A 17,727-nucleotide genomic window follows, 5' to 3' on the forward strand; every position below is an offset into this window, starting at 1 on the left:
GCATTTCAGTAGTCTAGACGTGATGTCATCATGGTATGGACCACTGTTGTGATAGACAATTTTTGAGGTTGTTAGAATTTGTGGGATCAGAGTGAGTGATGAGTCTAGCATTAGCAGTATCCCAAAATTCCTGACCTGTGGTTTTAGGGGGATTTCATACTTCCACTTGTGTTAGATACCCAAAGAATCTGTGATTTGCTTGGGTTCAGGCAGAGTTTGTTGTTTGCCCATTCCTAAGTCGTGGTAAGGCGGGTAGACACAGGGCCGGTCTTAGGAAGTGCGGGGCCCTGTGCAGACCAATTTGGTGGGGCCCCATCCTAGCTCCGCCCCCACCCTAGCTCCACCCCATTGATAAGATTATTCCATTTTTAGAAAATTTTTTATGTATGAAATTTCAAATAAAGACAAATGAAGCTAAACTTGTACAAAAAAACTGATTGAAATAATAAGCACAATGCTATCATGAACCCCCCCTCCCCAGAAATTCAGTTCAAGTCCACTACAATTAGTAGTTCCAATTCTCATAACAAAGGAGAATAAAGGAAAAATACTAAGAAAAGATCCAGTACTTTCAAATTCCCCTATTTTTTAATTTAAAAAGGTTCCTTGGAAATTGATTTTATATGTGCTCTTTTCCTCTCCTAAGCTGAACATGCTTAGAGAAATGCCCCTCTTTCCATATCATCAAGCTGATCAATCCATAGACTGGTGGGTTGTGTCCATCTACCAGCAGGTGGAGATAGAGAGCAAACTTTTGCCTCCCTATATGTGGTCATGTGCTGCCGGAAACTCCTCAGTATGTTCTCTATCTCAGCAGGTGGTGGTCACACACAGCAGCAGCTCTGGCTAGGCCTCCAAGCCTAATTTTTAGGTTTTGTTGAGTGCCTGGGGTTGAGGGCTCTTTTGAGCAAGTGCAAACCTGGTGGTGCCAGGTCCCTCCTTTTCTCCCCCCTCCCGCTGGCTCCGTTAAAAAAAAAAAAAAAAAATTTTGAACGTCCTTAAAGGCGTTTATTTCAACGTTTATTTAAGCGTCTATTGCAGCTACTCACTGGGACACCAGGTCGTTACAACTCGGAGCGGACAGCAGGTAATTTTTACCTTTTTATAGCGGGCAGGGGGTTCCCCGATTCTTCTCCTCGTGGCATATGGCGTCGGAGGGCGAGGGCGCAAAGGGTCGCTCCCCGGGTCGCTTGAGCGCTTCTAGAGGGGATGCGGGGGTCTTAAAGCCTGATTCGCCCTTGTTGGGTGACAGTTTCGTGACCGATGAATGTCCCGGTCCTTCCTCCGGCGTGGCGGTTTTTCCCGCCATAAACGCCCATCCCCCGCTCCTCGCCTCCGCCATCTTGGCCGGCCACGCGGCTCGGACGGCTTCTTCTTGGGCCGCCCTTGAGGTTGGAGACATTAATGCCATGAACGCCCTTAATTTGGGCGACGGCACAGAAGCGGCTAAAGTTAAGAGCCGTTCTTCCCGCGCGGCTCCTTCGCGGAGTTTCGCGCCGGACGCCATTTTGGATGCGCAGCATGTCTCTCCCCCGCTATTGCGAGCGCCGGTTGAGGGTGCGTCTAGGGCTGTTGCCCAGGCTGCGGAAGTGCACAGTCTGGGGGGTTTCTCCCCCGAGTTTGTTTTGCTGCTGCATCAGGCCTTCCTCATGCACAACGCTGCCCCTGCTCCCTCGTCTGGTAAAGAGGTTGAGGTTCCCAGAGGTAAACGCCCTCGGGTTGATTCCCAGGCCTTGGAGGAATTTGTCTCCTCCGATGTAGATGAGGGCAGCGTGTCTGAGGTCTCCCAACGATCCTTTGCGGATTCCTTGGAGGAGACGGATCCCCGCTCGGATGGAGCAGATGACCCCTCTGCAGCGCGGCTTTTTAGCCCAGAGGGTTTGCCCAACCTGTTGTTACAGGCCATGGACACTTTGAAGATTTCCTCTCCGGAGGACGTCTCTCCCTCAGCCCCTGTTGGCTCTGCCATTATGCTGGGGACGAAGCGCCCGCCTAGAACCTTCCACGTGCATGATGCCATGCACACCTTAATTTCGGCTCAATGGGATGTCCCAGAAGCGAGCCTTAAAGTGGCTAGGGCTATGTCCCGCCTCTATCCTTTGGCTGTGAGTGAACAGGAGGCCTATCTGTGGCCTACCGTGGATTCTTTAATCACTGCGGTGACTAAGAAAACGGCGTTGCCGGTGGAAGGTGGCACGGCCCTAAAGGACGCCCAAGACAGAAGATTGGAGGCGGCCTTAAGGTCGTCCTTTGAGGCGGCTGCTTTAAGTTTGCAGGCCTCAGTTTGCGGCTCCTATGTGGCCAGGGCGTGCCTGACTATGGTGCAGCGGGCTTCCCCCTCGGATCATTCCTTGAGGGCTGATTGGCCGGCCCTGGAATCGGGCTTAGCCTATTTGGCAGACTTGCTGTATGATGTCTTGAGGGCCTCAGCGAAAGGCATGGCTCAGACAATCTCTGCGCGGCGGTGGCTTTGGCTGAAACATTGGTCTGCTGACCACGCCTCTAAATCCCGCCTGGCTAGGTTGCCTTTTAAAGGCAAGCTGCTCTTTGGGGTCGAGCTGGACAAAATCGTGACCGATCTCGGCACGTCTAAGGGCAAGAAATTACCAGAGGTCAGGGCTCGGGCTAGTACTCGTCCCGGTACCTCCAGAGGACGGTTGCAGGAAGCCCGTCGGTACCGCCCGGGCAAGTCGGGTTCCTCTGCCCCCTCTTCCTTCAAGAGGAATTTCTCCCCCAAGCAGCATTCCTTTCGCAGAGACCGCCGTCCCGGAGGTGCTCCCTCCGGTCCTCCCCCAGGGTCTCGTACCCAATGACGGGGTCTTGGTCCACGCCCCAGTGCAAATTGGAGGACGGCTGTCCTCGTTTCTGGGCGAGTGGACCACAATAACTTCAGACGCGTGGGTGCTGGAAGTCATCAGAGACGGCTACAAACTAGAGTTCTGCCGACCCTTAAAAGACGGGTTTGTACTCTCTCCCTGCAAGTCTCCGGTCAAAGCTGTGGCAGTGCAGCAGACCTTGGACAATCTGATCCGCCTGGGCGCGGTCGTTCCGGTGCCAGAAAGTCAGCTTGGCAAGGGACGTTACTCCATTTACTTTGTGGTACCAAAGAAAGGAGGTTCTGTCCGGCCTATCCTCGACCTCAAAGGGGTCAATCGGGCCTTGAAAGTGCGGCACTTTCGCAGGGAGACTCTCCGCTCTGTTATAGCGGCAGTGAAGGCAGGAGAGTTCCTGGCATCCTTGGACATCAAGGAAGCGTACCTGCATATTCCCATCTGGCCTCCTCATCAACGCTTTCTGCGTTTTGCAGTCCTGGGACGACACTTCCAGTTCAGAGCCCTCCCTTTCGGGTTGGCTACTGCTCCGCGGACCTTTTCCAAAGTAATGGTGGTCATCGCGGCCTTCCTACGAAAGGAAGGGGTACAAGTCCATCCTTATCTGGACGACTGGTTGATCCGAGCCCCCTCTTATGCAGAGTGCGGCAAAGCTGTGGACCGGGTAGTTGCTCTTTTGAGCTCCCTGGGATGGATCATCAACTGGGAGAAGAGCCAGCTGCGCCCGACTCAGTCCCTGGAGTACCTGGGAGTTCGATTCGACACCCAAGTGGGCAGAGTGTTCCTGCCAGACAATCGGATTGTCAAACTTCAGGCTCAGGTGGACCAGTTCCTAGTAGCCTCTCCCCTTCGGGCTTGGGACTATGTGCAGCTGTTGGGCTCTATGACGGCCACGATGGAAGTTGTGCCCTGGGCCAGGGCTCATATGAGACCACTTCAACACTCTTTGCTGCAGCGCTGGACTCCGATGTCGGAGGATTATGCTGTGCGCCTTCCCTTGGACCCAGCAGTGCGCAAGGCGCTGAGCTGGTGGATGCAGACAGACAAGTTGTCTGCGGGAATGCCTCTGGTGACCCCAGAGTGGATTGTCGTCACGACGGACGCCTCGTTGTCGGGCTGGGGAGCCCACTGCTTGGGAAGGACAGCGCAGGGGCTCTGGTCTCCTGCAGAGGCAAAGTGGTCTATCAACCTCCTGGAACTCAGAGCCATTCGGTTGGCGCTTTTGGAGTTCATCCCGGTACTGGTGTTGAAGCCTGTACGGGTCCTGTCGGACAATGCCACGGCTGTGGCCTATGTCAACCGCCAGGGAGGTACCAAGAGCGCCCCTCTAGCCAAGGAGCTATGAATCTTTGCCAGTGGGCGGAAGCGAACCTGGAGCAGCTTTCAGCGGCCCACATTGCCGGAGTCATGAATGTCAAGGCGGACTTTCTCAGTCGCCATACCTTGGAGCCCGGAGAGTGGCAGCTATCTGCTCAGGCGTTCTTGGACATCACGAAGCGCTGGGGCCAGCCGAGCCTAGATCTGATGGCGTCATCGGCCAATTGCCAAGTGCCGCGCTTTTTCAGCAGAGGACGGGACCCTTGATCCCTGGGAGTAGATGCTCTTCTCCAACAGTGGCCGACACAAGACCTTCTCTATGTGTTCCCGCCCTGGCCCATGTTGGGCAGGGTGCTAGACCGGGTGGCAAAGCATCCCGGCAGGGTAATCCTGGTGGGTCCGGATTGGCCCAGGCGTCCCTGGTATGCGGACTTTATCAGGCTCTCAGTCGACGATCCTCTGCGGCTGCCAGTGGAGCAGGGCCTGTTACATCAGGGTCCCGTGGTGATGGAGGATCCCTCCCCCTTTGGTCTTACGGCCTGGCTATTGAGCGGCAGCGTCTGAGGAAGAAGGGCTTCTCAGACAAGGTCATCGCCACTATGCTGAGAGCGAGGAAGCGCTCTACTTCTACTGCTTACGCCAGGGTTTGGCGTATCTTTGCAGCGTGGTGTGAAGCAGGCTCACTTTCTCCCTTCACTGCTCCAATTTCTTCAGTGTTGGCGTTCCTGCAAGAAGGTCTGGAGAAAGGCCTGTGGCTCAGTTCCCTTAAAGTCCAGGTAGCGGCTCTGGCTTGCTTCAGGGGCCGCCTGAAGGGTGCTTCCCTGGCTTCGCAGCCAGATGTGGTGCGCTTTCTCAAGGGAGTTAATCACCTGCGCCCTCCTCTGCACTCAGTGGTGCCTGCGTGGAATCTCAACCTGGTACTAAGAGCATTGCAGAAGCCGCCTTTTGAACCCTTGTCGAGGGCATCTCTGAAAGACCTGACGTTGAAAGCAGTCTTTTTGGTGGCTATCACTTCAGCCAGAAGAGTTTCCGAGCTCCAGGCGCTCTCATGTCGAGAGCCTTTTCTGCAGTTCACTGAGGCAGGAGTGACTATTCGCACAGTGCCTTCCTTCCTGCCCAAGATTGTTTCTCGCTTCCATGTGAATCAGCAGCTCTGTCTCCCTTCCTTTCGTAGGGAGGACTACCCAGAGGAGTACTCTGCTCTTAAATATCTGGATGTGAGACGAGTCATCATCAGATACTTGGAAGTGACCAATGATTTCCGGAAATCGGATCATCTGTTTGTCCTGTTTGCAGGTCCTCGTAAGGGTCTGCAGGCTGCTAAGCCTACAGTGGCAAGATGGGTCAAGGAAGCCATGGCAGCGGCTTATGTGGCCGCGGGGAAGGTGCCGCCTATCCAGCTGAAGGCTCACTCCACGAGAGCTCAGGCGGCCTCGATGGCAGAGGCCGGATCCGTCTCCTTGGAAGAGATATGCAAGGCGGCAACTTGGGCTTCGGCTCATACATTCTCCAAGCATTACCGTTTGACTGTGGCTGCACGGGCGGAGGCCCGGTTTGGAGCTTCAGTGTTGAGGTCAGGGATTTCAATGTCCCGCCCTGGGTGAGTACTGCTTCGGTACATCCCACCAGTCTATGGATTGATCAGCTTGATGATATGGAAGGTAAAATTATGTATAATCATACCTGATAATTTTCTTTCCATTAATCATAGCTGATCAATCCATAGCCCCTCCCAGATATCTGTACTGTTTTTATTCTGGTTGCATTTCAGGTTCAAGTTTAGTCTTCAGTTACTTCAGAAAGACTTCGTGTTCAAGTTTTTTCACTTGGATTCTTCAAGAGTTAAGACGAGTTTGTGTTACAGTGAGCTGCTGCATTCCTCTCCCCTCCGTTTTACGGGGCTGGATTGAGACTTAAAATTCTGCCGGCACTCCCTCCCGCTTCGTGCGGCTGTAGGGCAGCTTTGTACCCCTCCCGCTTCGGCGGTGTTAGGGTCAGTCAGCTCCTCCCGCGGTTGCGGTTGCAGGATAAGCCAGATCCCCCCGCATCGGCGGGTGTGGTGTCCCTCCCCCGCTCCGCGGGGATGAGCTGGACGGATTCCCCTTCTCCACTTGTGTGGGGATGAGCTGGGTTAATTCCCCTCCCCCGTTTCGGCGGTGGTGAGCTGGGCAGAGTGTCCCTTCGTGGGTGTAATTCTCTAAGTGCTGAGTCCTGCGGATGGAGCTTTGATATCGACATACTGAGGAGTTTCCGGCAGCACATGACCACATATAGGGAGGCAAAAGTTTGCTCTCTATCTCCACCTGCTGGTAGATGGACACAACCCACCAGTCTATGGATTGATCAGCTATGATTAATGGAAAGAAAATTATCAGGTATGATTATACATAATTTTACCTTCTTGAGGCTACAATGCTATTTACTTTGGAAACTCAAATTCCATATCATCATGCTGATCAATCCATAGACTGGTGGGTTGTGTCCATCTACCAGCAGGTGGAGATAGAGAGCAATCCTTTTGCCTCCCTATATGTGGTCATGTGCTGCCGGAAACTCCCCAGTATGTTCTCTATCTCAGCAGGTGGTGGTCACACACAGCAGCAGCTCTGGCTAGGTCTCCAAGCCTAATTTTTAGGTTTTGTTGAGTACCTGAGGTTGAGGGCTCTTCTTGAGCAAGTGCAAACCTGGTGGTGCCAGGTCCCTCCTTTTCTCCCCCCTCCCGCTGGCTCCATTAAAAAAAAAAAAAAAAAAAAAATTTGGACGTCCTTTAAGGGCGTTTATTTCAACGTTTATATCAGCGTCTATTGCAGCTGCTCACTGGGACACCAGTTTGTTACAGCTCGGAGCGAGAAGCAGGTAATTTTTACCTTTTGTAGCGGGCAGGGGGTTCCCCGATCGGTCTCCACGTGGCCTATGGCGTCGGAGGGCGAGGGTGCGAAGAATCGCTCCCCGGACCGCGTGTGCGCATCTAGCGGGGATGCGGGGGTTTCAAAACCTGAATCGCCTTTTTTTGGCGTCAGTTGGGAGGCCGGTCAGTGTCCCGGTTCTTCCTCTGGTGCGGCGGTTTTTCCCGCCATAAACGCCCATCCCCCGCTGCTCCCCCCCCACCCCCCATTTTGGCCGGCCACTCTGCTCGGACGGCTTCTTATTGGGCCGCCCTCAAGGTGGGAGACGTTAATCCTATGGTCGCCCTTGATTCGGGCGACGGCAAAAAAGCGGCCAAAGTTAAGCGCCGTTCTTCCCGCGCGGCTCCTTCTTGGAGTTTCGCGCCGGACGCTATTTTGGATGCGCAGCATGTTTCTCCCCCGCTCTCGCGAGCGCCGGTTGAGGGTGCGTCTAGGGCCGTGGCCCAGGCTGCAGAAGTGCACAGTCTGGGGGGTTTCTCCCCTGAGTTCATGTTGCTGCTGCATCAGGCTTTCCTTATGCAAAACGCTGCCCCTGCTCCCTTGTCCGATAAAGGGATTGAGGCCTCCGGAAGCAAACGCCCTCGGGTGGATTTCCAGGCCCTAGAGGACTCTGTCTCCTCTGATGTAGATGAGGGCAGCGTATCTGAGTTCTCCCAACGGTCCTTTGGGGATTCCTTGGAGGAGACGGATTCCTGCTCGGATGGAGCGGATGACCCCTCTGCAGCGCGGATCTTTCGCTCAGAGGATTTGCCCAACCTGTTAGTGCAGGCCATGAGCATTTTGAAGATTTACTCTCCGGAGGACGTCTCAACCTCAGCCTCTGTTGGCTCCGCCATTATGCTTGGGACGAAGCGCACGCCTAGAACCTTCCACGTGCATGAGGCCATGCGCACCTTGATTTCGGCTCAATGGGATGTCCCAGAAGCGAGCCTCAAAGTGGCTAGGGCTATGTCCCGCCTCTATACTCTGCCTGAAGGTGAACGGGAGGCCTTTCTTTGGCCTACCATGGATTCTTTAATCACTGCGGTGACTAAGAAAACGGCGTTGCCGGTGGAAGGTGGCACGGCCCTAAAGGACGCCCAAGACAGAAGATTGGAGGCGGCCTTAAAGTCGTCCTTCGAGGCGGCTGCTTTAAGTTTGCAGGCCTCAGTTTGCGGCTCCTATGTGGCCAGGGCGTGCCTGACGATTGTGCAGCGGGCTTCCCCCTCGGATCCTTCCTTGAGGACTGATTGGCTGGCCATGGAATCGGGCTTGGCTTATTTGGCAGACTTGCTGTATGATGTCTTGAGAGCCTCGGCTAAAGGTATGGCTCAGACAGTCTCTGCACGGCGTTGGCTTTGGCTGAAGCATTGGTCTGCTGACCACGCCTCTAAGTCTCGCCTGGCTAAGTTGCCTTTTAAAGACAAGCTGCTCTTTGGGGTCGAGCTGGACAAAATTGTGACCGATCTCGGCACGTCTAAGGGCAAGAGGTTACCAGAGGTCAGGGCTCAGGCCAGTGGTGCTCGCCCCGGTTCCTCCAAAGGACGATTTCAGGAAGCCCGTCGGTATCGCCTGGGCAAGTCGGGCTCCTCTGCCCCGTCTTCCTTCAAGAGGAACTTCTCCCCCAAGCAGCATTCCTTTCGCAGAGACCACCGTCCCGGAGGTGCGTCCTCCGTTCCTCCCCCAGGGTCTCGTACCCAATGACGGGGCCCTAGTCCATGGCCCAGTGCAGATTGGAGGACGCCTGTCCTCGTTTCTGAGCGAGTGGACCAGGGTAACTTCAGACGCTTGGGTGCTGGAAGTCTTCAGAGACGGCTACAAGCTAGAGTTCTGCCGACCCTTAAGAGACGGGTTTGTGCACTCTCCCTGCAAGTCTCCGGTCAAAGCTGTGGCAGTGCAGCAGACTTTGGACAATCTGATCCGCCTGGGTGCGGTCGTTCCGGTGCCAGAAGATCAGCTTGGCAAGGGACGTTACTCCATTTACTTTGTGGTACCAAAGAAAGGAGGTTCTGTGCGGCCTATCCTTGACCTCAAAGGGGTCAATCGGGCCTTGAAAGTTCGGCACTTCCGAATGGAGACTCTCCGCTCTGTTATAGCGGCAGGGGAGTTCCTGGCATCCTTGGACATCAAGGAAGCTTACTTGCATTTTCCCATCTGGCCTCCTCATCAACGCTTTCTGCATTTTGCAGTCCTGGGCCGACACTTCCAGTTCAGAGCCCTCCCGTTCGGGTTGGCTACTGCCCCGCGGACCTTCTCCAAAGCAATGGTGGTCATCGCGGCCTTCCTACGAAAGGAAGGAGTACAAGTCCATCCTTATCTGGACGACTGGTTGATCCGAGCCCCCTCTTATGCAGAGTGCGGCAGAGCTGTAGACCGGGTGATTGCTCTTTTGAGCTCCCTGGGGTGGATCATCAACTGGGAGAAAAGCCAGCTGCGCCCGACTCAGTCCCTGGAATATCTGGGAGTTCGTTTCGACACCCAAGTGGGCAGAGTGTTCCTGCCGGACAATCGGATTGTCCAGCTTCAGGCTCAGGTGGACCAGTTCCTAGTAGCCTCTCCTCTTCGGGCTTGGGACTATGTGCAGCTGTTGGGCTCTATGACGGCCACGATGGAAGTAGTGCCCTGGGCCAGGGCTCATATGAGACCACTACAACTCTCTCTGCTGCAGCTCTGGACTCCAGTGTCGGAGGATTACGCTGTGCGCCTTCCCTTGGACCCAGCGGTGCGCAAGGCGCTGAGCTGGTGGCTGAGGACAGACAAGTTGTCCGCACGGATGCCTCTTTTGACCCCGGAGTGGATTGTCGTCACGACGGACGCCTCTTTGTCGGGCTGGGGAGCCCACTGCTTGGGAAGGACAGCGCAGGGGCTCTGGTGTCCTGCAGAGGCAAAGTGGTCTATCAACCTCCTGGAACTCAGAGCCATTCGGTTGGCGCTTTTGGAATTTCTCCCGGTACTGGCGTTGAAGCCAGTACGGGTCCTGTCGGATAATGCCACGGCTGTGGCCTATGTCAATCGCCAGGGAGGTACCAAGAGCGCCCCTCTAGCCAAGGAGGCCATGAATCTATGCCAGTGGGCAGAAGCGAACCTGGAACAGATGTTGGCGGCCCACATTGCCGGAGTCATGAATGTCAAGGCGGACTTTCTCAGTCGCCATACCTTGGATCCCGGAGAGTGGCAGCTATCGGCTCAGGCGTTCTTGGACATCACGAAGCGCTGGGGCCAGCCGAGCCTAGATCTGATGGCGTCATCGGCCAATTGCCAAGTGCCGCGCTTTTTCAGCAGAGGACGGGACCCTCGATCTCTGGGAGTAGATGCTCTTCTCCAACAGTGGCCGACACAGGAGCTTCTCTATGTGTTCCCGCCCTGGCCCATGTTGGGCAGGGTGCTAGACCGGGTGGCAAAGCATCTGATCCGGATAATCCTGGTGGGTCCGGACTGGCCCAGACGTCCCTGGTATGCGGACTTGATCAGGCTCCCAGTGGACGGCCCTCTGCGGCTGCCAGCGGAGCAGGGCCTGTTGCATCAGGGTCCCGTGGTGATGGAGGATCCCTCCCCCTTTGGTCTTACGGCCTGGCTATTGAGCGGCAGCGTCTGAGGAAGAAAGGCTTCTCAGACAAGATCATCGCCACTATGCTGAGAGTGAGGAAGCGCTCTACTTCTACTGCTTATGCCAGGGTTTGGCGTACCTTTGCATCGTGGTGTGAGGCAGGCTCACTTTCTCCCTTCACTGCTCCAATTTCTTCAGTGTTGGCGTTCCTGCAAGAAGGTCTGGAGAAAGGCCTGTGGCTCAGTTCCCTTAAAGTCCAGGTAGCGGCTCTGGCTTGCTTCAGGGGCCGCCTGAAGGGTGCTTCCCTGGCTTCGCAGCCAGATGTGGTGCGCTTTCTCAAGGGAGTTAATCACCTGCGCCCTCCTCTGCACTCAGTGGTACGTGCGTGGAATCTCAATCTGGTGCTAAGAGCCTTGCAGAAGCCGCCTTTTGAACCCTTGTCGAGGGCATCGCTGAAAGACCTGACGTTGAAAGCAGTCTTTTTGGTGGCTATCACTTCAGCCAGAAGAGTTTCCGAGCTCCAGGCGCTATCATGTCGAAAGCCCTTTCTGCAGTTCACTGAGGCAGGAGTGTCTATTCGCACAGTGCCTTCCTTCCTGCCCAAGATTGTTTCTCGCTTCCATGTGAATCAGCAGCTCTGTCTCCCATCCTTTCGTAGGGAGGACTACCCAGAGGAGTACTCTGCTCTCAAATATCTAGATGTGAGACGAGTCATCATCAGATACTTGGAAGTGACCAATGATTTCCGGAAGTCGGATCATCTGTTTGTCCTGTTTGCAGGTCCTCGTAAGGGTCTGCAGGCTGCTAAGCCTACAGTGGCAAGATGGGTCAAGGAAGCCATTGCAGTGGCTTATGTGGCCGCGGGGAAGGTGCCGCCTATCCAGCTGAAGGCTCACTCTACTAGAGCTCAGGCGGGCTCGATGGCAGAGGCGGGGTCCGTCTCCTTGGAAGAGATTTGCAAGGCGGCAACTTGGGCATCGGCTCATACCTTCTCCGGGCATTACCGCTTGACTGTGGCTGCTCGGGCGGAGGCCCGGTTTGGAGCTTCAGTGTCGTTGTCAGGGATTTCTATGTCCCGCCCTGGGTGAGTACTGCTTTGGTACATCCCACCAGTCTATGGATTGATCAGCATGATGATATGGAAGGTAAAATTATGTATCATACCTGATAATTTTCTTTCCATTAATCATAGCTGATCAATCCATAGCCCCTCCCAGATATCTGTACTGTTTATATTCTGGTTGCATTTCAGGTTCAAGTTTAGTCTTCAGTTCCTGTTCAGGAGGACTTCGTGTTCAAGTTTTTTCAATTGGATTCTTCAGGAGTTGAGACGATTTTGTGTTACAGTGAGCTGCTGCATTCCTCTCCCCTCCGTTTTTCGGGGCTGGATTGAGACCTAAATTCTGCCGGTGCTCCCTCCCGCTTCGTGCGACTGTAGGGCAGCTTTGTACCCCTCCCGCTTCGGCGGTGTTAGGGTCAGTCAGCTCCTGTTGCGGTTGCAGGATAAGCCAGATGCCCCCGCATCGGCGGGTGTGGTGTCCCTCCCCCGCTCCGCGGGTATGAGCTGGACGGATTCCCCTTCTCCACTTGTGTGGGGATGAGCTGGGTTAATTCCCCTCCCCCGTTTCGGCGGTGGTGAGCTGGGCAGAGTGTCCCTTTGTGGGTGTAATTCTCTAAGTGCTGAGTCCTGCGGATGGAGCTTTGATATCGACATACTGAGGAGTTTCCGGCAGCACATGACCACATATAGGGAGGCAAAAGCTTTGCTCTCTATCTCCACCTGCTGGTAGATGGACACAACCCACCAGTCTATGGATTGATCAGCTATGATTAATGGAAAGAAAATTATCAGGTATGATACATAATTTTACCTTTATAATGAGTACCATGGAGCTTACTCATTCTCCAGCAGCGGAATCAGAAGATAGGAGTGACATTGAAATTGTTTCACAAGAACTCATTTGATTATAAATTGAATTTGCTTCAGAAATCTAAACTACATATTAGATTTGTTCTACCACAACACATGGGGTTGTCAGTACCTCTTTATAACATAAGTACATAAGTATTGCCACACTGGTACAGACCAAAGGTTCATCAAGCCCAGCATCCTGTTTCCAACAGTGGCCAACCCAGGTCACAAGTACCTGGCAAGATCCCAAAAAAGTTCAATACATTTTATGCTGCTTATTCTAGAAATAAGCCTTTAGGCTTGTTGCAAATCTAAGCTTGGTGTCGCCAATGTTGGGCTGAGGCATCCTGCTTGTCCATGGCAAAAGCACGGTTACCTATCTGTAATGGAGGTACTCTGTGGACAACAGGATAAGTTGCTCACACAAATCCAGCCACCATCCCTTTATTGACTGAAGGTGTTAAAAGCTTTGAACTGTGTTGAGGGAACTAATGTAGGGACAAAGGTGAGAGATGTTTTGTATACTCAGAAAAGCTTTTAGATTTTTCTGGGGTCTAGGAGAGAATGGCACACATATATGGCTGACTTATCCTGTTGTCCATGGAAAACCCTTGTTAAATGTAAGTAACCTCACTGACTGACCACCATCGGTATCCTGCCAGAGAGGGGAAAATATGCTGCCTCTTTGGTATTATGGGTTTCCTGTGCAGAGCAAAAGCCAAAAGCATTGCCATTTGTCCTCCTTGGATCATGAATGCTGGGGCTGAGTAGACACAGCTGTCTACTGGAGAGGTGTATCCTCTTCCTCATCATGCCTGGTAACAATAGAAGGGACCTTTATTCATATTTCAGACAGCAGAGAGCCCAAAATCCCCAAGTTTAAAACCTGGGGTGGGATCTTGACTGGGTCCAGCAGATATGGCCTATATTCTACTGTCTGTTTTGAAGATGTTTGCTGAGTGGCCGGTGGATGATTGGTAGATTAAGATTTTACATAAACCGTTGGTCCAGTATACACCCCACATTGGAGAATGGCACAAGGACAAAATTTGTCCCCGTCCCTGTTGGGTTCTGTCTCCATCCCCACTCCGTCCCTGCAGCCCCTATCTCCGTCCCCACCCAACGTTGTCCCCATCCTCGCCCCATCCCCATGGCCTCTATTCTCATCTGCAGAAGCGTCGAATACTTATGAGTTTTTATTTAAATCTTTGTATTAAAGTATAAAAAGGAACAATATGCTGTGCAACTCTTGTGTATAAATTGCAAATAGAAAACAATAATGAGCAGCTATAATAACCCTCCCACCACCACCACCCTCTACCCTTCCAACCCCAACAAGAACTGACTTCTACTACCCCAAGGAATCCTAATCCACCCTGTTAAAATGTCCAGGTGTGCAAAATACAACCTGTTCTGTATGCCCTAGAGGGGAGAAATATGCCCTATGAAGCATTGTTATGATTTTGTAATCTGTGGATGAATAAGAAGTCATCAGCAATCTCAGGACTGAGTCTAGCTCTCCTGTTTTCCACAGTCCCTCCTGCAATAGAAGATGTCTTCTTAGAAGATGTGCTGGTAGCAGGAAGTATAGAATACCCCATGCAAATTTTGCTAGCTGTAGCCAGCATGGACTTAAATACAAATCAACTTATGCATCCAGTTTCTCCTACATAAGCACGCAACTGTGGAATGCACTACCAAAACTACTACTACTATTTAGCATTTCTATAGCGCTACAAGGCGTACGCAGCGCTGCACAAACATAGAAGGAAGACAGTCCCTGCTCAAAGAGCTTACAATCTAATAGACAAAAAAATAAAGTAAGCAAATCAGATCAATTAATGTGTACAGGAAGGAGGCGAGGAGAATAGGTGGAGGCGAGTGGTTACGAGTCAAAAGCAATGTTAAAGAGGTGGGCTTTCAGTCTAGATTTAAAGGTGGCCAAGGATGGGGCAAGACGTAGGGGCTCAGGAAGTTTATTCCAAAAGCCTTGAAATCGACGTATAACCACCTAAACTTCCGGAAATCACTAAAAACCAACCTGTTTAAAAAGGCATACCCTACCGATCCAACTTAAATGCCTGACCTCTGCAACACAACAAATCTAAATTGCGTAATGGACATAACTCTACTCTTCCATTCACAATTCCCTAATGTGGCTGTGCCACATGAACTTTATCCTAACATCACATTGTATTTGTTCACACCGGAGTCTGCCAACGCCTCTCCGGTACTACGTAAGCCACGTTGAGCCTGCAAATAGGTGGGAAAATGTGGGATACAAATGTAACAAATAAATAAATGTTCGCTTGTTTTTCCAAAAAAATAAAAATATTGTCGTCGTCTTCATCAATCAAATATAAATAACAGTCCAGTTCATTAACAGGCTTCAAAGTAGAAAGTGACACAGGAACAAAGTTTGTCCCCGTCCTCACAGGCTCTGTCCCCATCCCCACGTTTACCACGAGTCCCTGTCCCTGTGTCATTCTGTACCCCACATTTGGATTCTCATTATAATACAGAATGAATGCAGACTTTCCTTTGTTGGAAACCCTGCCAGAATATCCACAGAGAAGTTTATGGTCCACCTCTCAGCAGCAGATGACATCTTTGGAATCCAAAAAAACACAACACTTTAACTTGAACACAATCTAAATATGACACTTGTTTTCCCAGGATCAGTAAGGAGCTAACAGAGGAGTAACTGAAGGAGTTTAACACAATGCTTAACTTGAGCTGCCATGTTTTGAGATGTCGTTGCTTGAAATATAAACTAGTTTCCTTTGCATTTTAGGAAAGTCTATGCTTCTGTCAGCGGTTGGGAAGCGGGAGGTGCCTATCCCAGAGCACATCGATATCTATCACTTGACCCGGGAGATGCCCCCCAGTGACAACACGGCCCTGCAGTGTGTGATGGAGGTGGATGAAGAAAGGACTATGCTGGAAAAGGAAGCAGAGAGACTTGCTCATGAAGATGGTAAGGATATGCATTTCATACATTCATGTGAATAGTGAAATGCTCTCTTCTCAGTTCCCTTGATTCAGCTCATTGGGTTTGAGGAAGGGGCACTTCTTAGTAAAGCTTATTAATAAAAAGTTATTTAGCCAAGATCGTTTTATTAGCAGAACAATTAGTTCCTTTGCCCTATGTGGAGATTTGCTTGTTTCAGTTCTTCCCATAATTGATGACCACATTTAAAGTTCACATAACTCCAGATTCCTACCAAAAAAATTTTAGCAGGGAGGGAAAAAGCCACATCTTTTATTAAAAATGTTGAAAATAATCTACAGTCACAAACAGAAGAAAAAAGGCTCCACAAAAGAAAAACTGCCAAGAAAAACAGAGTGGAGCAACAAAACCTCTTGCAGATGGTGTTCAAAATAGAGTTTATTAAAATTTCTTCATAAATGAGGAAGACCTAGCTAAGGACATTGCTCCGTGACTGAAAGGCCATTATACATAGTAAATGACGGCAGAAAAAGACCTGCATGGTCCATCCAGTCTGCCCAAACAAGACAAACTCATATGTGCTACTTTTTGTGTATACCCTACTTTGATTTGTACCGGTCCTCTTCAGGGCACAGACCGTATAAGTCTGCCCGGCACTATCCTCGCCTCCCACCACCGGCTGGCTCTGCCACCCAATCTCGGCTAAGCTCCTTAGGATCCAATCCTTCTGAATAGGATTCCTTTATGTTTATCCCACGCGTGTTTGAATTCTGTTACCGTTTTCATTTCCACCACCTCCCGCGGGAGGGCATTCCAAGCATCCACTACTCTCTCCGTGAAAAAATACTTCCTGACATTTTTCTTCAATCTCATTTCATGTCCTCTCGTTCTACCGCCTTCGCACCTCCGGTCCTTCAAACAGTAAAAAGTCACAAACAAAAGGAAAAATGCTCCACAAAACGGCGTTTTTTTTCTTTTATGAAGCATTTTTCCTTCTGTTTGTGACCGTTTTAAGGACTATAATGGCCTTTCAGCTGTGGGACGATGTCCTTAGCTGGGTCTTCCTCATTATTTATGAAGAAGGTTTAATAAACTTTATTTCCATATCATCAAGCTGATCAATCCATAGACTGGTGGGTTGTGTCCATCTACCAGCAGGTGGAGATAGAGAGCAAACTTTTGCCTCCCTATATGTGGTCATGTGCTGCCGGAAACTCCTCAGTATGTTCTCTATCTCAGCAGGTGGTGGTCACACACAGCAGCAGCTCTGGCTAGGCCTCCAAGCCTAATCCTTAGGTTTTGTTGAGGCCTGGGGTTGAGGGCTCTTTTGAGCAAGTGCAAACCTGGTGGTGCCAGGTCCCTCCTTTTCTCCCCCCTCCCGCTGGCTCCGTTTAAAAAAAAAAAAAAAAAAATTTTTAACGTCTTTAAAGGCGTTTATTTTGGCGTTTATTTAAACGTTCAATGCAGCTACTCACTGGGACACCAGTTCGTTACAGCTCGGAGCGGCAAGCAGGTAATTTTACCTTTTTCTAGCGGGCAGGGGGTTCCCCGATTCTTCTCCTCGTGGCATATGGCGTCGGAGGGCGAGGGCGCAAAGGGTCGCTCCCCGGATCGCTGGAGCGCTTCTAGAGGGGATGCGGGGGTTTTACAGCCTGATTCGCCCTTGATGGGTGACAGTTTAGTGACCGATGAATGTCCCGGTCCTTCCTCCGGCGTGGCAGTTTTTCCCGCCATAAACGCCCATCCCCCGCTCCTCGCCTCCGCCATCTTGGCCGGCCACGCGGCTCGGACGGCTTCTTCGGGGGCCGCCCTTGAGGTTGGAGACATTAATGCCATGAACGCCCTTAATTTGGGCGACGGCACAAAACCGGCTAATGTTAAGAGCCGTTCTTCCCGCGCGGCTCCTTCGCGGAGTTTCGCGCCGGACGCCATTTTGGATGCGCAGCATGTCTCTCCCCCGCTATTTCGAGCGCCGGTTGAGAGTGCGTCTAGGGCTGTTGCCCAGGCTGCGGAAGTGCACAGTCTGGGGGTTTCTCCCCCGAGTTTGTTTTGCTGCTGCATCAGGCCTTCCTCATGCACAACGCTGCCCCTGCTCCCTCGTCTGGTAAAGAGGTTGAGGTTCCCAGAGGCAAACGCCCTCGGGTTGATTCCCAGGCCTTGGAGGAATTTGTCTCCTCCGATGTAGATGAGGGCAGCGTGTCTGAGGTCTCCCAACGGTCCTTTGCGGATTCCTTGGAGGAGACGGATCCCCGCTCGGTTGGAGCGGATGACCCCTCTGCAGCGCG

General features: G+C 52.0%; 1 protein-coding gene across 2 annotated transcripts in view; it reads left to right on the forward strand.

Moving 5' to 3' along the window:
- The window catches only part of LOC115461810 (ATP-binding cassette sub-family F member 2), a 228,516-nt gene that overhangs the window by 94,746 nt on the left and 116,043 nt on the right, over positions 1-17,727 (forward strand). For both annotated transcript variants that reach the window (XM_030191858.1, XM_030191868.1), the window contains exon 4: positions 15,287-15,469. In XM_030191858.1, coding sequence (XP_030047718.1) covers positions 15,287-15,469 — 183 coding nt within the window. The remainder of the gene's footprint in view (positions 1-15,286; positions 15,470-17,727) is intronic.

Source organism: Microcaecilia unicolor, chromosome 1 (assembly GCF_901765095.1).
Source record: "Microcaecilia unicolor chromosome 1, aMicUni1.1, whole genome shotgun sequence".
NCBI lineage: Eukaryota > Metazoa > Chordata > Amphibia > Gymnophiona > Siphonopidae > Microcaecilia > Microcaecilia unicolor.